Source organism: Triturus cristatus, chromosome 5_1 (assembly GCF_964204655.1).
Source record: "Triturus cristatus chromosome 5_1, aTriCri1.1, whole genome shotgun sequence".
Lineage (NCBI taxonomy): Eukaryota > Metazoa > Chordata > Amphibia > Caudata > Salamandridae > Triturus > Triturus cristatus.
In genome coordinates this window covers 52,885,029-52,909,258 of record NC_140587.1, presented here as the reverse complement: position 1 = coordinate 52,909,258, position 24,230 = coordinate 52,885,029, and the positions used below count along the sequence as shown (strand labels likewise).

The following is a 24,230-nucleotide window of genomic DNA, read 5'->3' as shown; positions in this document are numbered from 1 at the left end:
TTAACAAACTGTTTATCTCACACAGACTGGTCCACAATGGTATACGGTGTGCCAGAATCTGCTGCAATTTGCATTTCTACACCACCAATCATCATCCGACATAGGTTTAGAGGCACACTCGACAGAAATGTTTAACACCACTCTTTTACGAGTGATACCCTTATCACTTGATGACTCTTCCAACTCACTGTATGAGCTATCCTCCTCACTGTCCTTTACACATGCCACTTTCGGAGACAATGGAAATCGTTTTCTTTGTTTCCTTTTAGACACTTTAGCAAAGTGGCCGACAATTCCACTTTCGAAACATTTTGCTGATTTTGCCAGACATCTATTAAAATTTGCAGAATGAGATGAACTGCCACATCTATAACGGGCATAATGTGTGTTTCTTCCTTGCTCGAAAAAAGGAGATTTTTCTTGAGAAAGTGCAGCTCTAGCACATCGATCTGATAGTTCAGCTTTTTTTAAATCATAGCAATAATTTCTTTAAGTTAATTTTCTCCTTCCACCCAAAGCTTATCCTGTATAGCTTTATTTTTAGTGTATATGAAAATTTGGTCATGAATCGGTTCATCATGAATAACACCAAATCTGCATCTACTGGCAAGATGTTTGAGAGCAGCCACATAATCCTCTATACTTTCAGTTTTCTCTTGCCTCCTCTGGAAGAAAGCATGGCGTGTGACTGCAATAGAGACAGTAGGCGCAAAATAATCATCAAGGTCCATTATAGCAGACGTGAATACATCAATATCGCCACCGGGTCTTTCTTGCTTTTGTAATTGATTTATAAATGCGCAAAGCTTCTGGACCTAGACAGTACATGAGAACTCTTTTTTTCTCTCTTTTTCTCTCAGGAGAAAATGTACCACTAACATCCTCTAAATTAGCGATGTAGTTTAAATAATAAACTTTCCACTGGTTCCATTGGACTGCAGGCTCACCAGGTGTACTTAAAAACTCTTTGGGAGAAGACAATTGCATAGGTGGCGTGTTTCCTTGTGCCACAACATTTCCTTCAATAAACATGTTACTTAATAAACAGTACAACTTTTTTTAAATAAACATTGAGATGTATGCACCCTTTGTAAAAATACCTTTCAAATCCTTCAGTATTGTATAAATGCACCCCTTTTGTTTTTTTATTTAAAATATCTTCAGTATCCTTTCTTTGTTGCTTCCTTGTATAATTGATTGTAATGCAGTCAATTACGAGTGAGCAACACTCTATCTATCCGAAATCCAAAATGGCAGCACGTAACGTGATCCCCGACCTCTGGGGTCACGTACAATCACGCCGCATACAGACGCCCAGAGGAGTTCTAATCAAGGTTGTCAGATTGGGCTATTTCCCGCAAAATTGGGCGACTTTTTCCCCAGTTGTGCGGGAAAAACCCATGCTTGGCGGAGGGCTACTTTTTGGGCTGGATTTATGTAGTTGTGCGGGAATTACTGGCCTGGGGCGGGCTCCCACTGTCGGCACATGCATGAGATCGCACTGTCTGAGTCTGGCATTAAATTGGCATTGGCATTTAAGTGTCATTGACAGCAATTGCACAAATCATTTAATCAGAGCGCAGCTGCGCACAGGCAGGCTCAGGCACAGTGCACACACACTCTACTGTGAGTCACGATGTGACGTCACACCGACAAGAAGAGCCAGACCACGCAGGCACCACCTAACTTTACCGTACCCCTCGTGGCAAATAATTAGCCAATGTGGGGGGTCTCCAGGGCCGTCACGTTTTAGTGCGCGAAAACGCTACCAATGACGGCCCTGGGAATTAATTTTAGGTCAGCCCCCGCGGTTCCCATATAACGCGGGGGCTGACGTGAGCACTCAGCACGGTCTTTTCGGCGCGGTGCGGCGGCGATTGATCCATCTCAGTGAAGTGAAATGATCACTGATGGTTGGTGCTTGGTGGTGCTGCCACTGCTGACTGTCTGCTGATGACGAGTGTAGTCAAGTCAGTGCAGTGCAGCGGCCAGCAGGCAGTGTTAACTCACTGTTACTTTACTGTCTGACTGAAGAAGAAGACGTCTGTCACTGTGCTGCCTGAGAGGACTGGAGACGACGACGACGAGTCCTCCGACTCCGACGTGTGTGTGCACTCATCATCATCACCAGGCCCAGCCGCCCAGGCCCAGGCCCACCTCGCTCCAGCTCCAGCCCCAGCCCCCAGGGTTAGTCACTCCAGCGCCCAGCCAGGGCAACCAGGCAGGCCCGCCAGCACCCAGGCCCGCCCCAGCGCCCTGCCCCAGGCCCGCCAGTGCCCAGGCCCGCCAGCGCCTAGGCCCAGCCACTGCCAGTGCCACGCCACCGTGCCTGCTGCCAGGCAGCTTTAGTTTTCCTTTCCAGTCCACTGCCAGCCACCCACCACCGGTGACCGCGTGACTCACCACCGACCAGGACCAGGTAAGTGAGACATCAGTCACCCCATGATCCTTTGGATCAATTCTGTGTGTATGTCGAGAGTTATTTGAAAGTAAAAGGGATATAATTAGCACGCACTTTAAAATATGTTGCCCTAATGACCTGAGTTGACTGCTAGTTAAATGAAAACAGAAAGGCAATGACCGGGCCGTGTTAGCGCGCTAGTGCGAAAGTCTTTTTTGGCGCCGCACCAATGACCTCTTTCTCCACAGATACCATTGCTACCAACCTCCAACAGTGCCCTTCATGTCTCTGTAGCCCCCTATCATATGCATTTCATTTGTTGTAACTTGTACAGCGCTATTCATATGAAAGTGCAGGGTGTCACAGTACTTGTGCAGCTCAGGAGAGGAGACTGACGTAGTGTGCGAGAGAGGGATCACACGCTCCTCAACTGTGCAAATCTGAGGTGTGCATGATTTTATCCACATCAATTTCGCAACGATTGCTTGTGCCTCATCACAGTGAGTGAGTGAGGTGGAAACTAATCATTTATCTACGTTTGAAGACTTCAAATGAACCAACACATATAGTTCCTTCAATTACTGCTACGTCCCGGTGTACGTTTCGCTACATTATATTGAGAAGCTGTGGCATAAAGGGACTGTTTTGTTTTATTTTCACTTACTCGTAATCACAATATACAGAGACAATGAATCATACAAGTATGTCATTCAGTCTATAGGGAATGTCACATAAGTCAATGAGGATTACAAGGTGTAGGAATTAAATGTCATCCATACTGTTGGGCAGTATATTTTAAGAGGGTTTGGGCTGGGAAAGCACAAACTCCGGATTTAAAGCATACCCGGTGGTTGGGGGTTGGCTTTACTAATAAAAATGTATATCGGCCCAAACTCATTTGAGCAACATTAAAATAATGAAAGACTGGGGAATTTCTAACTATATAGTAACACAAAAAAAAGTGAAGTTCTTACTATACCATCCATGTTTGTATGCAGCTCTTTGATGACAGTTCATAGGTCACTGTCCTATGTTAGGATTGTAATTTCTGAACTGCAAGTAACACAAGAATCTCCGTGACAAAGGCAGTAACCCACTGAGCTATCCAAATAAAATACAGCCTATCTGCATTTCAAAACTACAAACAGGCAAAGGACTGCTCTCCAGCAGGATCATTAATCACCAGTTCGCTGGACATTTTTTATTGTTGCCTTGCATCCATGGCCATGTTAATGATAACAACAATTTAAATGAAGCATATGCAAAGTATGTGCCTTGCTGCTAACACCCTCCCACCATCTGTATATTGAATAGAATGTATATTTGTCGTTAAAATTGGTTCTGATGTCGATTTTCGCTTAATTGGACACTTGCTAATTTGGGCTGGAACTGGTCTGATTGGTCTCATTTTGGGCTTATATTTGAGCTGCATTGGGCTTGGGACGGGTCTAAAAATCTGGCAACACTGGTTCTAATATGATCCAGAAGCGGTGGAATGCGTTCGCTGCAGCGCGTGTGAAGAGCAGCCGTAGGCGCAGCAGAGAAACCAAGCCTTCACACCAGCACGCGGTGGAGCGCACGAGAAACAAGCAGTGTTTTGAAGAATGCCAATAACTGTAAGAGCTTGCGCAATGTTACAATCCTGGTAAAGCTTGACGACACTTACTTGATTTAAGAGTACCCATCCAGCGGCGAACAGGTCATCAAGAGAGGAGTCTAACTGCTAGGGCTGTCGACCTTGGATCTGGGGAACCGGGTTCGAGTCTCGGCAGTGAAGCTGAACATCATGTGATTCTGGGCAAATCACTTCATCTCCCCGTGCCTAACTAAAATGAATGTGTCCTCATGTAATGTAACTGGTGCTATATAAAGCGCTCTGATACCCGATTCGGGTCAAATTCGCTCCATATAAAACTTTGTAAAATAAAATGTTCCTTAAAGAGCACATGAAGATTTTAGTATGACAATCCCCTTTTTTCCGTGGCAGAAACAATAAATCTTGAAATGGACTAAAATGAATTTCATCGGTTTCTTCCGGTCGCTTGTCGCCAAAATCGGTGTAATATCTTCATACAAATGAGCACAGGAAGCCAGTAGTGGTGGTATACTGCAAACGTAAGTTTAATCGATAGAAAGGATTCATACAACCTGCATGTAGCTCTCCAGTGCCCAACTGCCTCTGGAGGACTACTACAATTCCAACACCGTGCTGGGCAACATGGAAACTCAAGCACGAGCAACACTCGTATAGAGATTCCATGTTAAAGGGAAAACTGCACATAAAATACATGACCAGATATACTACAGTTACACACATGGGTACTACCTGCTTAACAACTCCAGCAAGGGTAGAGGTGCTCTAACCAAGGGACCCTTCATCTCTAAACATTCACTTGCCACCCCCCTATCAGACATCACCTGTTGAGGGCAGATTGCAGGGGTTTCTTCCACATGGGAAGAGATCACCATATACTGGAGCTAGTTTCAACCATACCAAAAATGTGGTCCTGTGCACACACCCGAAGTGCCGAGCACCTCCTCCTCCTACAGGAGGAGGTACACACTCTCCCTCTCAAAAGGGCCATTGAACCAGTGCCCTTGCAACATCAGGGCAAAGCTGTTTACTGATTATCACAAAAAAGAGAGACTAGGGAAAAAGTGCCTTCTCTGACTCCCCTATCTGAAATGTAAATTCACTACACAGAGAAGTACTAAGATCAACGGAAATACTAATTCTAAAGATAAAGACTTAAAAGTGTAAGACAACTTGCCTCAACACTCAATGGCAATTGAAAAAAGTGATCTACAACAAGAAAGACAACAGATGTCTTAATACTGCCCTCACACACTTTGCAGTGTCATGCTACTGCCCTCACACACTTTGCAGTGTCATGCTTCATCATAGGGCCGCATCTGATGTCCAGGTGCAGACCAACACACTGGACGGAGCGCAATTTTTTGTATATAAGAAGAATAGTGGTGAGGTTACAGAGAATGTGAAAGATTTAAGCAGACATTCACAAAACATATAGAAAAGTATAACAGAAGAGAGAGAAGAGTGTTCTCCTCAAGCGGGACCAAAAAGGTGCAGACATATACAAATAAAACTACCTAAGGGGAATACCATCATATTATTTTATTCTTGAGGCCCCTTGGTAGGATTAAAAACTCAAAAGGTCGGGATATTTAGGGAAGGTAAAGAACCTCTATCTCCCTGCTGCCAAAACCAACGTGTTTCTGCCAATCATACACGCCCAAAAGGGTCATTCTGGCTTTCGTCAGGGTGTTGGTCCCTCTTTTCTCTGGTCTTCAACCCCTATTTGGAGTATGTTACATTATTTCATCAGGCCAAACTGTACCTGGACATCACCTACTCTGGATTAATTTCCTAGTGGGAACATTTATAAGAGTTTACTAATAATTCTCTAAACCCGGGACCTTTGTGGAACCGTGGTCTTGTAGTCACACTTACTCCAAAGTACCACCAAGTCTGTGGTTCCTCATGCCAGTCCTCCGCCGTAAAAGCTGTTTACTCCCTACACTTCCTAATCCCCAAAAAGGACGGCTCCCTTAGACCAGTCCTTTGTCTCGGGCCCCACAAAAAATACATCCTCTCAGGACCTTTTCATTTGACAACTCTACAGAATGTTATCCCCTACTACAGCAAGGCGACTTCATGACCACACTAAACCTGGAAGCCTACTTTCAAATAACCAGCCACCCGGCTCACTGACGCTACCTGCAGCTCGTGGTTATTGCCCAACAGTGAAAAAACATGGAGGTAAGATGCACTCCTCTGTACTCGAATTTTAATTAATGTTCCTTGAAATGTACTCTGCAAGAAGGGATTTTTTTTCCGAAATGCATTGGGTGATTTTAAATAAAGTGCGGCATGTGGAAACAACTTTTCTCCTGTGGTTTTATGAACAGTGAAAGAACGTGGATGAAAATGAGTAAAATGAATTGAACACAAAGAAGAGAATGAAAGATGAATATTTTTGGACAAAATTGAGGAGTAAATAAATGAATTTAATTCATTGGATTCGTTGGTGATTGGCTGTGCAGCTTGATGGGGATCGCAAAATGGTCCCCTTGTGTTTCTTATATGTTGCAGCGCACGTGGACGGAGCGCAGAGCAAGCGAGCACGCCTACAAGTTTAAACTGCAGAGTACATTTCAAGGAACATTAATTAAAATTCGAGTACAGAGGAGTGCATCTTACCTCCATGTTTTTTCACTTAATGAATTTTCCGTCTACTTGGTGAGGTAGCACCCATGGAAGAGATGACCAGTAGAGATTGTTTAAAAGACTTGGATTTTATTTTTGTCAGCAACATCGACAACGCAGGAGTTGTGTTTCCTCACATGCACATTCGTTTATTATTTCAGTTTAATTATCATGCAACGACAGTAATGCGTATCTATCCATATTGAATGAAAAACATAAATGAATTGAACACAAAGAAGAGAATGAAAGATGAATATTTTTGGACAAAATTGAGGAGTAAATAAATGAATTTAATTCATTGGATTCGTTGGTGATTGGCTGTGCAGCTTGATGGGGATCGCAAAATGGTCCCCTTGTGTTTCTTATATATTGCCCAACAGTACCACTTCAAGGTGTTTTTTTCTGGGTTACGACAGTCCAAAGACTGTTCACAAAATGTCATAACAGTCGTAGTCCCTCACCTCGGAAGGGGAGGCATGCGTGCCTTTCTCTATCCAGACGATTCGCTGATCAAGAGTGCTGGCAGGCGGCATCTGCCATCTTCCTGCTCTACAGTTTGGGATTTTCAGTAAGTGCCACCAAGTCTCAGCTCCAGTCTTACAGATTCAGTCCTTTCTAGGGTCAGTTCTCAATGCCATAACCAGCAAAGCATACCCCAACCACACAAGAGTGCTAGATTTCCAGCAACTACGACCTCTTGTTTAGTGAAACCTTTATCTCCCGGTCAGAACAGTGATGCTACTCCTAGGGGTGATGGCTTCTTCCTTCCTCGTAGGTCCCCATGTCACATTCCACATTCGCCCATTGTAAGAGCACCTCTCAGCACAATGGTCACAAGCGGGTGGTCACTTAGAGGATCCAGTGTTGGTAAAGAGCAGTACCCATCGCTCTTTGCAGTGGTGGAGTGGCAGCAATCTGGGGCAAGGCAGGCCTTCATGGATCCCATTCTACACTCGACCATCACCATGGACGCATCCCTCTTTGGCTGGGGGGCACTGCTCCCACATGACAGTTCATGGTCTGTGGTCACCCTAACAACAGGGGCTCTAGATCAACAGCCTAGGTCTCAAAGCCCTCTTTCAGAACATTCATGGCAAAGTAGTACTAGTAAAAAGAGACCGCATTACCCTCATGTATTACTCACAGAAACAGAGTGGGACTCTTTCACAACAGCGTTCAGCACTGGCTCAAAACATTTGGCATTGGGAATAAACCTCCTGGCAGAGCACTTGCCACAAGTGGACAATGACTTTGCATAATTGCTCAGCAGGGCACTTCCATAAGTGGACAGTGACTTTGCATAATTGCTCAGCAGGGCACTTCCATAAGTGGACAGTGACTTTGCATAATTGCTCAGCAGGGCACTTCCATAAGTGGACAGTGACTTTGCATAATTGCTCAGCAGGGCACTTCCATAAGTGGACAGTGACTTTGCATAAATGCTCAGCAGGGCACTTCCATAAGTGGACAGTGGCTTTGCATAATTGCTCAGCAGGGCACTTCCATAAGTGGACAGTGGCTTTGCATAATTGCTCAGCAGGGCACTTCCATAAGTGGACAGTGACTTTGCATAATTGCTCAGCAGGGCACTTCCATAAGTGGACAGTGGCTTTGCATAATTGCTCAGCAGGGCACTTCCATAAGTGGACAGTGACTTTGTGTAATTGCTCAGCAGGGCACTTCCATAAGTGGACAATGACTTTGCATAATTGCTCAGCAGGGCACTTCCATAAGCAGGGCACTTCCGTAAGTGGACAGTGGCTTTGTATAATTGCTCAGCAGGGCACTTCCATAAGTGGACAGTGACTTTGCATAATTGCTCAGCAGGGCACTTCCATAAGTGGACAGTGACTTTGCATAATTGCTCAGCAGGGCACTTCCATAAGTGGACAGTGACTTTGCATAATTGCTCAGCAGGGCACTTCCATAAGTGTGAACTTAACACCCAAGTCCTACTGCAGTACTTGTAATGTTGGGGTTTCCCCAAACAGACCTGTTTCTCTTCCAGGGGATCCTCATCAAAGTCATAAGCATTAGAATATTCCCGCCCATGCGCGGGTTCCCGGAAAGAGTATATTATATGTGCCCCACATATATATATCTCCATACATATATACCTATATGTATAAACAAGCAACTGCAGCCAATAAACACTAGAGCAGAAACATGCTGTAAGGAATTTCCACTATACATAAAAAATAGCATTATAAACACGAGAAACAACATTATAACTTGTTTAGAAACTGTTTTAATGCTCAGAAAACAGCAGAAATTCTTATAAATCACTGAAAGCATAGGAAGCTCCCAGGCTGCATTGCAAATACCCAGTCTAAAAAGACTGAAAAGCTAACTCATAGCTGCATAGCAAAAAACTGACACCGTGCCTTTAAGGCACACCTGACCCCGACCTTCCCATCATGCCTCAGGGGTGACAGTTAGGTCAGTTGTTCTTTCCGGCTCCTTCTGGAAGGATCCTGGCAACAGAGCTCCACTTTTTTCTGAGTTTTTCAGAAAATATTGTCTGTTTTACATCTGTTTTTTCCCTTACTTCGACGTTTTACATCTACAGAAGTAAGAGGCTGTCTTTTTTAGGCAGTTTTGGGCATTTTTTCAACTTTAAAATGCCATCTCTTTTCGATCCTTGCCCTTCTTGTGGCAAGAAGGAGGCCAGGACTGACTCGCATAGGGTCTGTATCCTGTGTCTATCGGAGGATCATGATTCTAAGACATGTTCTCACTGCCAGAGCCTGTCCAAGAGAACTTTGAAGGACAGGGAGCGAATTCGCATTTATGGCCTGGCACAACCATCAAGAGGACGATCTCCGGTGCAGAAGGGCTCCAAGAGGCCTAGAGCTACTTCTAGAAGCAAGTCCTCGCGTCCTTCCACCTCAGCTTCGGGACCGGCGCTGAGAAAAGATCTTCCGGTGGGTCATGTTTCCAAGAAGAGACCTTCGACAGCGGGCTCGCCATCGAGAGCAGGTACGTCGTCGACGTCGAAGTCTAGACCACCGTCGTCAACTCGGCGGCGATCGGCGTCGAGAACCAGAGCCTCTCTGCCGTCATCAACCCGGCGACGATCGGCGTCGAGGAGCAGAGAACCTCCGCCGTCGTCATCTCAACGACGATCAGCGTCGAGGAGTAGAGAACCTCTGCCGTCGTCAACTCGGCGACGATCGGCGTCGAGGAGCAGGGAACCTCCGCCGTCGTCAACCAGACTATGATCGGCGTCGAGGAGTGTCACCCCTCCGTCGTCGAGGACAGGATCCCCTCCGTCGTCGCGAGTCCATCAGCGATCGACGTCGAGAGTGAAGAGTCCTCCGCCGTTGTCATCCAGGCGGCGATTGGCGTCGAGGGTACCATCTGCGTCGACGTCGAGAGTGGAAGCATCTCCGCCGGCGTCGAGACGGCGTTCGGCGTCGAGCGAGAGAGAGAGGGCCTCCGTCGTCGGCTTCACACCGCCGTTCGAAGTCGAGGCGGCATTCTTCGCCTGCTGAACATAGACGCCGGTCCACATCGAGGCGTCTTTCGACGTCGAGAAGAGGAGAATCCCGGCGAGAAAGAAGGCGAAGTCACAGATCGACGTCAAGACCACGCTCGACGTCGAGACAGGCCTCAGACAGGTCGGTGGTCCTGGTGACGGAGTCTGCTTCGCGCCATTCCTCCTGACGCTCAGGGGCATCTCCAAGACCAGCAATTCCAAGAGAGTCTGCCAGCCAACTCCGCAGGTCTTCCCCTCAGACTCAGGAGACCATTTCTGCAGTACGACTGTCGCCCAAATGGCTGCTGCCAGCACATCATTGGCAGGACTCGGGGGCTACGAGGAGAATGCGGGAATATGTCAGCCAAGTGCATGACTCTCCGCTGCAAAGGTTGGTGGAGGAAGTGGACAGAGCAAGTCCTCCCAGGCCAGCACGTGAGAAGTCACCTGAGAGGCGGCGACGTAGATCGCGCTCCCCCAGGCGGGAGGGGCGTTGAGCCGGATCACGGGCTCGTGATCGTCGCCGAGATAGGTCACCATCAACGTCATCTTCTTCATCCACCAGGTCCTCAATAAGGGACTACTCCCGCACGCTATCGGGCAGCCCAGTGTCCAGGGTCTCGCCCATAGACGACATCAACACCTACCATGAGGTGCTGCAGAGGGCTGCGCAGAAGCTGGGGATTGAGAGGTCAGTCCCGCAAGTCACCACGTCGGTGATTTTCAAAACACTTCACCAGAAGACTGCGTCTCGTCCACTGCTGCCTTTGGTCCCAGGGATCATGGAACCCGTCATGGACACCTTCCTAACCCCAGCGACCGTAAAAGCGGGTCCGGCTCGTATCCTCAAAAAATATAAGCCGGCTACCTCTGATCCGGTCTTTGTCAAAATGGACCCTCCTGCGGGCTCAGTAATAGTGGCGGCAGCATGAAAGGCTCATGCTGTATCGGCGTCCTCTTCCTTCCCGCCGGATAAGGAGAGCAGAACCCAGGACTCCTGGGGGCGCAGGGCCTGCTCGTCCGCAGCGGCTTCCCTCAAGGTCTCCAGCGCGGCGGCGCTGTTGGGCAGATACAATCGGGCTCTCTGGGACTCTATGGAGCGGTTCAAATCCAAGCTCCCAAAGGAGGACCAAAAGGACTTCGAAGAAATAGTCACTGAAGGGTCCCTGGTGGCTAATCAGTCGATTAGCACTGCGGCGGATGGTGCGGTGCTATCAGCCCATTCTTACGCACACGGCGTATGCTCCAGAAGGTCATCCTGGTTAAGGCTGACAGGGCTCAAGCCGGATGCGCAGCAAAGGATTTTAAACCTCCCGTTCTCTGGCTCCTCCCTCTTCGGCACTCACGCGGATGAGGAGATGGGGCGCATGAAAACTGAACTGGACACCCTCAAAGCTGTTGGGTTGGATAAGAAAAAAGAATTCAAGCGCCGTTATAGACCCAACCAACGCAAGGGTCCTCAACAGAGGGTTCAAACCCCTCAGTGGTCTCCGAATAAGACCCAAGGAAAATCGCAGTTTAGAGGCGGAAAGTCCACCAGGGGGAGAGGTGGACACCAGCAACAGTCCTCCACTACCACAAGAGGAGGAAAGTCATGAGCTGTGGCTTCCTCTACGACCGTTGCCCACTTCAGTGGGGTGGGGGGGAAGTGCTTCACAACATCTGGCAGAGTGGGACAGCATCACAAAAGATCGCTGGGTGCTGAATATACTGCGAAATGGATATGTGCTACGTTTTCGAGCGCGTCCAAAAGACATACCGCCCAAATAGTCCCGTCATCACCACTTAAAGCTGCTCCAAGGGGAGGTGAGGGCCCTTCTTCAAAAACGGGCCATAGAAAAAGTTCCTCCTTCGCAAATCGGGAGAGGAGTGTACTCCCGGTACTTCCTTGTGCCCAAAAAAGATCAAGAGCACAAGTTTCGGCCGATTCTGGACCTTCGTCTCCTAAACAAAGTCATCGTCAAGGAGAAGTTTTGTATGTTGGCGCTTCATCAAATATGTCCACATCTGCAAGTAGGGGATTGGATGTGTTCGGTGTACCTCCAAGATGCGTACTTCCACATTTCAATTGCAAGACATCACCGCAAATACCTGCGGTTTGTGGTCGGAAGCAAGCATTATCAGTACAAGGTCCTTCCATTCGGGCTCAAGTCGGCTCCGCGAGTCTTCACCAAATGTATGGCAGTGGTGGCGGCTTGCCTACACAGGCAGGGTCTATTCGTCTACCCTTACTTAGACGACTGGTTGCTGAAGGCTCCATCCCAGCAACAGGTGAGGAAAGACTTCCAGACCTGTCTGCGACAGTTGCACGATCTCGGCCTTCACGTCAACATGGCAAAGTCCGTGCAGCGGCCCACTCAGACCATCCACTACCTTGGCTCCGTTCTGAACACAAGCGTGGGAAAAGCGTATCCTTCGGAGGAGAGACTGTCTTCAATGAAGCGGAAATGCAGGCTTATGCAGCAGATGCAGAGGCCGTCAGCCCGGCAGGTAGCATCACTGCTGGGATCCATGGCGTCCTGCATTTTTCTCATTCCCAACGCCAGACAAAGAATGCGACCTTTGCAGCAGGCTCTAGAGGACCAATGGGATCAATCCACTGGCCGCTGGGGAGATCAAATCTCTCTCTCCCAGGCGGCGAAATCCTCCCTTGCATGGTGGACTCGTCAGGACAATCTGATGGTGGGAGTCCCTTTTCACCAGCCACTTCCAGTGCAATCGGTGGTGACAGGCGCGTCTCTGCAAGGTTGGGGGGCACACATGGGGTGCCTCCAGATACAGGGTCGTTGGTCTACAAGAGAGCAGGGCTACCTCATAAATATGCTGGAACTCCGGGCAGTCCACCTTGCTCTAAAGGCGTTCCTCCCTGCAATCAAGGCCGATTCAGTCCTGGTGCAGACCGACAACACAACGACTATGTTCTACTTGAACAAACAGGGCGGGACTCGGTCACGTCCTCTTTTCCTGGAGTCACAGGCGATCTGGCACTGGCTGCTCGCCCGGAACCTCTCGGTAGTGGCAGTGCACCTTCCGGGGGAGTTAAATCTCAAAGCAGACGCACTCAGCAGGCACTTCGAAGATCAGCCAGACTGGGTGCTACACGACGAGGTGGTGGCGGACCTGTTCCATTGTTGGGGTCGTCCAGAAATAGATCTGTTTGCAGACGACGAAAATTCAAAATACCACGCCTTCGCGTCCAGATTCCACCGTCCAGGGACCAGGGGGAATGCTCTTTTGATGGACTGGTCAGGGACATTTGCCTACGCCTTTCCGCCCCTGCCTCTGATTCCGAAGGTGGTATCCAAGCTGCTCAGATCCAACATGATGATGATCCTCATAGCTCCGGACTGGCCACGCCAGTGGTGGTACCCGGACCTTCTCCATCTGTCGGTGCGACCTCACAGGTGACTGCCTTGCAGGCCGGACCTGCTGTCCAAGATGGGCGGGAGGATTCTTCATCCCAACCTTCCCTCACTGAACTTAACAGCATGGCTCCTGAGGTCCTGCAATACGGACATTTAGGTCTGCCTCCTGATTGAATGCATATTCTGAAAGAAGCGAAGCGACCCTCCACAAGAGCATCTTATGCGTTTAAGTGAAAGAGGTTTTTCATTTGGTGTAGAGATAATCACCTTGATCCTACGAAGGGGCAGGAGGATGTCATTCTCCCTTACCTTCTGCACTTAGCAAGATCAGGCTTAAAGTATGCATCAATCAGGGTCCATTTGTCTGCCATTACAGCGTACAGGAGGTCTCCCAATCAACCCTCTTTTTTCCAGATGCAGGTGGTCAAGGACTTCTTACAGGGGTTGAAGAAAGTTTACCCCCCTGTTCGAAACCCTTCTCCTCCGTGGGAGTTGAACTTAGTATTGTCCAAATTGATGGGTCCACCTTTTGAGCCAATCGACAGAGCTTCCTTGCAGCATCTGTCTTGGAAGGCCGCTTTTCTGGTAGCCATTACATTGGCACGCAGAGTAAGCGAGATCCAAGCGCTGTGTACCAAAGAGCCTTGCACAGTTTTTCACCAGCACAAAGTGGTCTTAAGGGCACATCCATCTTTTCTCCCTAAGGTAGTGTCTGATTTTCATATTAATCAGTCCATTTCTCTTCCATCCTTTTTCCCGAACCCAGCGACCCAGGCTGAGCGGTCGCTTCATTCCTTAGACCTCTAAAGGGTACTTAAATTATACCTAGAAAGTACCAAAGGCATTAGGAAGACGGATCAACTATTTGTCAACTATGGCGCCATGAGAACAGGCTTCCCAGCCGCTAAGCGATCCATTTCCAGATGGAGTGTTTCCTGCATTACCCTAGCCTACCAGCTGGCGAAAAGGCCCTTACCTTTGGCCCCTAAGGCTCATTCTACTAGGGGGAAAGCGGCCACAGTAGCTTTCTTGCATGACGTTCCAATGGCAGAGATCTGCAAGGCGGCCACTTGGAAATCGGTTCATACCTTTACCAGGCACTACTGCCTCGAATCCGATTCCAGGGCGGATGCTCAAGTAGGCCAAGCCTCCTTGAGGAACCTATTTGGGTAGCTTGGTTTATCTAAGCATACTGTTCATTCTCTGTTTCTTTCCTTTGCCCGCAGGGAGATGAGGTGAGGCTCGCTATTCTATTCTAATGCTTATGACTATTGATGAGGATCCCCTGGAAGAGAAGGATTAGTTACATACCTGTAATCCTAGTTCTCTTCCAGGGGTATCCTCATCAAAATCATAAGCAACCCTCCCGCCTCCCCGGGCAAAGGTGTGCTATCTTTTTCAGAGGTTGTTATTTCTTTGTGCCATGACTTTTCAGTCTCCGCAAAGAACAACTGACCTAACTGCCACCCCTGAGGCATGATGGGAAGTTGGGGGTCAGGTGTGCCTTAAAGGCACGGTGTCAGTTTTTTGCTATGCAGCTATGAGTTAGCTTTTCAGTCTTTTTAGACTGGGTATTTGCAATGCAGCCTGGGAGCTTCCTATGCTTTCAGTGATTTATAAGAATTTCTGCTGTTTTCTGAGCATTAAAACAGTTTCTAAACAAGTTATAATGTTGTTTCTCGTGTTTATAATGCTATTTTTTATGTATAGTGGAAATTCCTTACAGCATGTTTCAGCTCTAGTGTTTATTTGCTGCAGTTGTTTGTTTATACATATAGGTATATATGTATGGAGATATATATATGTGGGGCACCTATAATATACTCTTTCCGGGATCCCGCGCATGGGCGGGAATATTCTAATGCTTATGACTTTGATGAGGATACCCCTGGAAGAGAACTAGGATTACAGGTAAGTAACTAATCCTTCCCACCTACCAAAATACAAACTGGCAAAGCTTTCCCCACCCACAGTCCATGGGCAGAGCCCTATGGATGAACTGCCCACGCTTTTCCTAAATGTAAGGAAGCTACCGCAAACATCCCTCACTCTCAACCTGGTAGCACCTACGACATCCCTCACTCTCAACCTGGTAGCACCTACGACATCCCTCACTCTCAGCCTGGTAGCACCCTACGACATCCCTCACTCTCAGCCTGGTAGCACCTACGACATCCCTCACTCTCAGCCTGGTAGCACCTACGACATCCCTCACTCTCAACCTGGTAGCGCCTACGACATCCCTCACTCTCAACCTGGTAGCACCTACGACATCCCTCACTCTCAGCCTGGTAGCACCCTACGACATCCCTCACTCTCAGCCTGGTAGCACCTACGACATCCCTCACTCTCAACCTGGTAGCGCCTACCACATCCCTCACTCTCAGCCCGGTAGCACCTACGACATCCCTCACTCTCAGCCTGGTAGCACCTACGACATCCCTCACTCTCAGCCCGGTAGCACCTACGACATCCCTCACTCTCAGCCTGGTAGCACCTACGACATCCCTCACTCTCAGCCCGGTAGCACCTACGACATCCCTCACTCTCAGCCTGGTAGCACCTATGACATCCCTCACTCTCAGCCCGGTAGCACCTACGACATCCCTCACTCTCAGCCTGCTAGCACCTACGACATCCCTCACTCTCAGCCTGGTAGCGCCTACGACATCCCTCACTCAGCCTGGTAGCACCTACGACATCCCTCACTCTCAACCTGGTAGCGCCTACGACATCCCTCACTCTCAGCCCGGTAGCACCTACGACATCCCTCACTCTCAGCCTGGTAGCACCTACGACATCCCTCACTCTCAGCCTGGTAGCACCTACGACATCCCTCACTCTCAGCCCGGTAGCACCTACGACATCCCTCACTCTCAGCCTGCTAGCACCTACGACATCCCTCACTCTCAGCCTGGTAGCGCCTACGACATCCCTCACTCAGCCTGGTAGCACCTACGACATCCCTCACTCTCAACCTGGTAGCGCCTACGACATCCCTCACTCTCAGCCTGCTAGCACCTACGACATCCCTCACTCTCAGCCCGGTAGCACCTACGACATCCCTCACTCTCAGCCTGCTAGCTCCTACGACATCCCTCACTCTCAGCCTGGTAGCGCCTACGACATCCCTCACTCAGCCTGGTAGCACCTACGACATCCCTCACTCTCAACCTGGTAGCACCTACGACATCCCTCACTCTCAACCTGGTAGCACCTACGACATCCCTCACTCTCAGCCTCCTAGCTCCTACGACATCCCTCACTCTCAGCCTGGTAGCGCCTACGACATCCCTCACTCAGCCTGGTAGCACCTACGACATCCCTCACTCTCAGCCTGGTAGCACCTACGACATCCCTCACTCTCAGCCTGGTAGCACCCTACGACATCCCTCACTCTCAGCCTGGTAGCACCTACGACATCCCTCACTCTCAGCCTGGTAGCGCCTACGACATCCCTCACTCTCAGCCTGGTAGCGCCTACGACATCCCTCACTCTCAACCTGGTAGCACCTACGACATCCCTCACTCTCAGCCTCCTAGCTCCTACGACATCCCTCACTCTCAGCCTGGTAGCGCCTACGACATCCCTCACTCTCAACCTGGTAGCACCTACGACATCCCTCACTCTCAGCCTGGTAGCACCTACGACATCCCTCACTCTCAGCCTCCTAGCTCCTACGACATCCCTCACTCTCAGCCTGGTAGCACCTACGACATCCCTCGCTCTCAGCCTGGTAGCACCTACGACATCCCTCACTCTCAGCCTGGTAGCACCTACGACATCCCTCACTCTCAGCCCGGTAGCACCTACGACATCCTTCACTCTCAGCCTGGTAGCACCTACGACATCCCTCACTCTCAGCCCGGTAGCACCTACGACATCCCTCACTCAGCCTGGTAGCACCTACGACATCCCTCACTCTCAGCCTGGTAGCGCCTACGTGGGCCAGCCACGCGTGGTTCTCGGTGCTACTCCAGTTGTCTCTTATTCCTCATGAGAAGCTTCCCAACAGCCCGGACTTTCACACTCGGAAGCTGGGCAGGGTCAGACATCCAGACCCCAGGCAACTCCATGTAGCAATTTGGCAGTTTGCTTATCTAAGTCTACCACAAGAATGTGTAGATATCTTAAAGGAAGCCGTCCGGCCTGCTGCTCGAGCCTGCTGTGTGACGCGAAGTGAAAAGGTTTGCCCAATATTGCAGCTCGAAGCATTTAGATCCCCTTAAACCATCTGCGCAATCAAGTCATTGTGTGTTACCTACTTCACTTCCATACACATACATCGTGCATAAAGGCAACATTCTTCACTCTTTAGAATTCAATCATTAAAGGTTTCATGGGAGGCCTTCAAAGGGTTATCCCACCCAGAGTCCCACCCGCCCCTCTCTGGAACGTTCGCCGAGTTCTTACAAGACTCACGGGTCCCATATTTAAGCCGCTGCCTTCTTGCCCTTTGTCGCTCCTCTCTTGGGAAGTCGCTCTTCTTATAGGTAACACCTCTCACTACGACGCATCCGTGATCTCCAGCTCTCACGTCACAAAAGCCTTGTATCCGTGTTCATGCAAACAGGGTCGTGCTTAGGACCAGCCCTAAGTTTCTTTCCGAGGTTGTGTCTCCTTTCCATCTCAAGCAGACCATGGAGGGGGGTGAGTGACCTATCCCACTGCACCTGCGGTTCTCAGGAGCTTAAACATGGTGCTCGTTCGAGCCATCGAAGACCATTTCATTCCAGCACTCGACACTTTGGCTTTCTTTGTTGCCATCACCCCCTTCCTCTGGGTTAGTGAAAACCAGGCTCTTACAGTGCAACAGCCATATTTACTGGTCAACCATTGCTGGCCATGTACACGTATCTAAAGTGTATTTTCAGGGGAAGTCTCCTGTCTGGCACCATATTCAAACTACTGGCTTGTCTTCCTTTTCCCTGGTCCGAAACCAAAAAGGGCGCTGCAGAGTTTGAAGGTTCCACATATACTTTCTTTTCCACCCAGGGTAAAGGCAGTGCCATTGGTACATCACATATTACATGCAGGGTTGTTCAATGTATAGGAAGGAAGAGGTGTGTCACCGCGGCCAGGGCGACTGACTCCGGAATCTGGGGATCACGGTTCGATCCCCGGCGGCAGCTTAGCCCAGCTCCATGTGACTCTGGGCAATAGGTTGCTTAATCTTCCCGACGGCCCCCAGCGCCTAGAGACCCTTACGGGTGATTGTTCGCACTATACAAATATGGATTATTATTTTTAATGGATACATAGCACATGCTACATTATACATGCTACATTATACATGGTATATTATAGTATAGGAAGCAGGGTACAGGTAAGAAGAGTCTCCAGCTTTCATTGGCAATGTTTCACCCCTAAAGCTGTGCCCACCGCTCGTGCACTCACCTGCATTACTGCGGACACGTGCAGTCAGTGTAAGGATTGTTTGCAACCCCTCCCAATTCAAATTTATCACCTTACAGTCAGTAACACTGCTTTAGTCCGTGCACCGTGTGTGTTTTACAGCAGGCTCACCAGCAGATGGAGCTCTTTACTCACCTTTAATAAGAGGTTTGGAGCTTTCGGTGATTCTAGATTTACAGGCGACAGTTTCAACATGGTGGGCGAATAGACAAGGTTAAGTTTCTTTCTATACTTCATACTCATCATCTTACTGAAAGACTTGATGACGCTAAAACATACAACTAAAAGCGGTCCCACAATATAGGACAAAGTAGATACAAGTTTAGTGACACTATGAGCTATTATGAAGGCGCCTAATGGTCAACACGGGTAACAGGTGTCTTGTTACGTTATTCCAAGACAAGCCACTAGGTGTCGGTATGGTGCAAAGTATGTGATTTTGCTCATCTCGCACGTAGCTATTACTATTGCTGCAGGTAAATAACAAAGCCCAAGAATTCAGTGACTATTTAGGAGTCTGTTCTTATTGGCCACCGCGCTTAAAGGATGCTGGGAGATGTAGGGGCCCGATTCACAGAACTAACTTAAGACAAAATCCTAAACTTACTACCATTTTGGTATTCACAGAAGGCACTTACTCATTTCGGTATTCACAGAAGTTAGGAGTCCTAACTTTAGGACTCCTAAATGCCTTCTGTGAATACCGAAAGTCTTAAAATTAGGATTTTTCTCAGTTTCTAATTTTGAGACTTTCAGTATTCACAGAAGGCATTTAGGAGTCCTGAAGTTAGAGTCCTAAAGTTAGGAGTCCTAACTTCTGTGAATACCGAAATGAGTAAGTTACTTCTTTGAATACCAAAATTGTAGTAAGTTTAGGATTTTGTCTTAAGTTAGTTCTGTGAATCGGGCCCCAGATGTTGTGCACTTAGCTCTACTATTGCTGTAATGTCATGCTATCCTCTGATGCAGCGCGGCTTTAACAAAATCCTTATAATTGACACCAACCTAGAAACCCTTTACACCACTTGTTCATTGGTGGGGCCCATAACACCGAAACACAACACACATTCACTCCATTTTCTGGATCAGTGATAAGTAGACGAGCTGCAAGACATACGGAGTACTGAGTTAATATTTCCTTTACCTAACTAATACAAATATATACATTATATACATTTAATTTTGGAATTGTCGGTTCTAAACATCGAGATGCTGCTCTATTTTAGTCGATGGACCAACTAGTAGGAATCAGTTGATGGCGATTAAGTCCAGCTCATTCACAATTAAAAACCTTTAACTTGTATAGATCATAACTTTAATTGTAATAACCACAGACTCAGTTTGTGAGCATGAAATTTTATGTAGATTCATTAAATAAATTGAGTGAGTAAAGTTTTATTAGACCAATTCTAAACATAAATTTCATAAGCATTAATGTAAAGATTGAAATAGAAACGGAAAATACTCATTACCCTTGGCTTTAGGGCGATGACGAGAATAGTTCACCAGAACATGAACCGCAGATCACAGAATAAGTTCCCAAACTGACTGACTGCCCCTTTAACCTCCTCGGACGTATTCCCTCCCAGGATAGAATCCTGCGACTGTATCGTTCCCTTTTCCCATCAAAGTTCGAAGTTCAAATTTGGCAAAGTCTTTTCAGCGTCAGGAAAAATCGTCTCAACAGACAGCGTGTCGTGTTGAATAGAAAGTAAGCAAGTGCTCGCACGTCATCATAAACACCACTTTTTATACCCTTTCACTAACTTGCTATACCCAAAATTGAAACTTTTTAGGGGCTATATCCATTCTCATTAATCCATTGGAGGGGTGGTGATGGTCACCTCATTGTCTTCCTTGCCTAAACCGGTTCTGTAAATTACACATTCATGCGTATCCTCGTGACTTGTCAAGTCTCAATATTTGTAACAATTGCTATTCTTAATGAATAGGATCATCATCTTCAGTTTGAGTCTCTCATCCGTTCCCAGGCTTTTGTACAGAAAGTTTTGGCATTCACTCTTGTCCTAGGTCAGTGCGGCCTTGACATCTCTCACTCCAGGCATAGGCCACACAATTGTGACTATAACTTCCATTCTGCACATGCGCAGGGGCCATCTTTGTTACACGTAATCACATCTCTCGGCAGCGGCCATTTTCTCAGCGAGACCTAGCAGGCCTGAATGGAACTAATGTGAAAACAACATAACAGAAATTAGACATAGAAAATAAGCCCTTCTGTTTACCACCCGCCATTCTAATGACCCGTGTTAGGTGTTACCTAGCATAAGCGACATTTAAAGCCATTTTACTTACCACCTGCATTCTTTGCCACAATATATGTTACTACAAACGAAATACATGCAATTTACTTCTATTTTCTACAGGAATCACAAACCTAGGTTAATTTAATTTCACAGTTGTAAATAAATTCGATTTTTGCATATGCCAGTTAGTTTTTCCCGCGTGTAGTGTCTAATTAAAGGTGCATTTGTTGGTTAATACATACATTCAAACAATTAGTAATTTTAAGGTTATGAAGTCATTTACTTCGAAGGGCTACAACAATCTTTTGTATTTCCCCTGCTCCATCAACTCTTGTAAGAGTTATCTAGACTTTCCATTATCTTTAAATGTATAATCTTGGAACATGTTATTTTTATGATTACCATGGTGTTATTTTCAAACTGCAGCTCTTAAGTTTAGATTTTAACCCATCACTCAAACAGAAGTTATACTGAGTCTTGTGTTTGTTTCCAGTTATTACAAATTAGAAGATAGTGGGTGGGCCATATAAATAACATGCAATTAAAGTGCATGTGGATGACTGAACCAGACACAGTGCAAAGTCTAGTAACCCAAGCTGCTTGTATAATATTAGGCATTTATGTTGCAAAGTAACAGCAACTCTGTCAAGAATGTTTTAACAGCATCTCTTAAAACTTCCCAGTGGCTACATCTTGCAAAGTGTTTTCTAGGACAAACAGAAATACATGTGCCTCTGTGACAGTCCGTTTTTTACCTGCACAGGTGTACTGTTTTTTTCAAATGGCTTCATAGAAATGACATGGAAGCGGAAGTGACATTGTTAGTTTTCAGCTCTGGTCTTTTCTGATTTGTTGAGAATGCCTCATTGCAGTTTCCCAGTGGCCTTTTCTCCCAGACATTAGTAGCCTTGTGTCTATAAAGGTATCCAGTGCAGTTGGAATCTGATGACCCTGTTCTGTTTTTCAGGCTTGGAGCAGAGGCGACCGGGGATTGCGCCTTCGTCCAGCCCCCCACCATCTCGCTGTCCAGGTGTGGCCTGCCAAGAAACTGGATCTGTACGAAGGAGCCCTACAAATCATAGTGGATCACGGAGGCACCGACACACATCATCAACACCAAAGCAAGAACCCCCTTAAAAATACATGCATATGTTCCCTTTCTCCTTCATTCATTCATCACTTTCCTTGGAGGCCAGAAATCTTGGGATTACCTTCAACAGGTTCTTTGTCCTAAAGAACCATTTTCTCCTTTGCCACTCCAGAACACCTCTGATGTCCACCTTCATTATTACTGATTTCCTGCCCAAGCTTAGATTTCTGATTCATCACATCCACTTTTCTGTCCAATAGTTGCACAAAGTGAAAAATGAGGAAACACAATGTATAATGTGGTTGCAACAGAAAAAGGCAAAATAAAAGAACATGCAAATTCTGCAGCAATGATGGGCCAGAGAATTTTAACCAAATTATGTAGCAAGAAAAGGCAAAGTATGTGGCTTTTTGTGTCACATTCTGTGGCAGTATTATTTTGCCATTTTAACACATGCTCGGCGCAGATGTCACATCCTCTGTAGCAGCTTAACACCTTAGTACAGTCCGCCATCTGACCCTTACGAGTCCGCTGCCATGCTGCACTGCGTTTGGTGCTTTTATGTCCAGCCTAGAGGCAGTGAGCTGCGCCGCGAGGCATGCTGTACTCAGTCTGTGGGCTTTGAACACGCCCACCACTTTTTATTAACTGCATGGTTTGCCTTTACTAATTCCATAGTTTTTGGTTGTGAATAGTGTACATTTGTCCCGCCTTGTGGCTGTTTTGTTTCCGCCCTGCTGACTGCCCATGCTATATGGATCCTTTCAGTATGGGCCATATGTTTTGTTTAACTGCACTACTTTTTATGTCCCCCCTCTTCTTGCCCCTTGCTGGCACACTTCGCTGCTTTCAGTTCACTTAATCTCCTCCTTCGTAGGTATTCTTTGTAGTAGGCATGGATGCATATGTACATTTCATATACATGTAACATTTCCTACATCTCTAAAAATTTAGAGTGGATTTCATAATGCTGAGCAATGCTGGTCATGTGCTTAAAACATTTCTTATTGTTGACAACTTTTTATACCATGGGCTGTCGGACTTGTGCACCGGTCCGCACTCAGGCTGTGCCTGAGCATGTCTGGCCAGAAAGAGGCACTCCTGCCTTCTGCTCCGACCAGGGCAGTGTCCACTTCACAAGCTGCCCCCTCCCCGTTCTTACTCTTCTTTCCTCTTTCTGTCTTTGTCTCGCTCCTCCTCACTTGCTGAATAAAACCGTGACTCAAGAAATGGCTCTTACCTTCTATTTCCTCTCCTTTCCTTCATTCGTTCTCTTATGAAATGGATCCAAAAGAGAAAAACGCTTTTGCTGGAAATGTCCTCTTTTTCTCACATTTTTCTGTACCAAAGTGCAGCCTCGGGTCAGAAAGGTTAAAAATACGAAAAATAACTAAATAAAGCAAGACCGAGTGGTCGCAAAGTGTCCAGATTGGTTAAATTTGCTCCCAAACAAACACATTAGTGCCACTTTACAGAGTTTGCCAGTGAAGTGCTGCTTTAATGTTTTTGTCTTTCTGTTGATGCATGGAGTAGAAAACGTTTAATGTGATCCTTATCAGCTGTTTTCCTAAATCTAACAAAATAAAGCAAAACAAAGTGGTTGCAAAGTGGCCAGATTGGTTTTATTTACACTCCAACACATTAGCGCCACTTTACAGAGTTTGCCAGTGAAGCACAACTTTCGTTTTCTCGTCTTTGTGTTGATGCTTGGAAAGTGTTTAAGTTGATCCTTATTAGCGGTTTTCCTTATTTTGGTTTATAAAATGTGTACCTTGGCTCTGTGTTTAGGGATGTGGTCTTTTTAAACCATATTGATTTTGTAAGGATGTAAGCAATGGGCATTGAAATGGGCCCCTTTCGGGCCCTGTAGTCATGTCCTTGACATTTCAGACAAAAACTCTCACTGATTTCTGAATAACGAATGTAAAAGAGTTAAGGTAACCATGTTGTTCCTGCTTACAATTCACATGCTTTACTTGCATTCC

The 24,230-nt window shown here is 47.1% G+C and overlaps 1 protein-coding gene across 1 annotated transcript in view; it reads left to right on the top strand.

The window, feature by feature from the left end:
- Positions 1–23,852, top strand: part of LOC146830150 (C-type lectin domain family 2 member D-like) — a 154,433-nt gene extending 130,581 nt beyond the window's left edge. The window contains exon 5 of the mRNA XM_085604399.1: positions 22,123–23,852. Coding sequence (XP_085460525.1) covers positions 22,123–22,237 — 115 coding nt within the window. The 3' untranslated portion in view covers positions 22,238–23,852. The remainder of the gene's footprint in view (positions 1–22,122) is intronic.
- Positions 23,853–24,230: the final 378 nt, after the last annotated feature.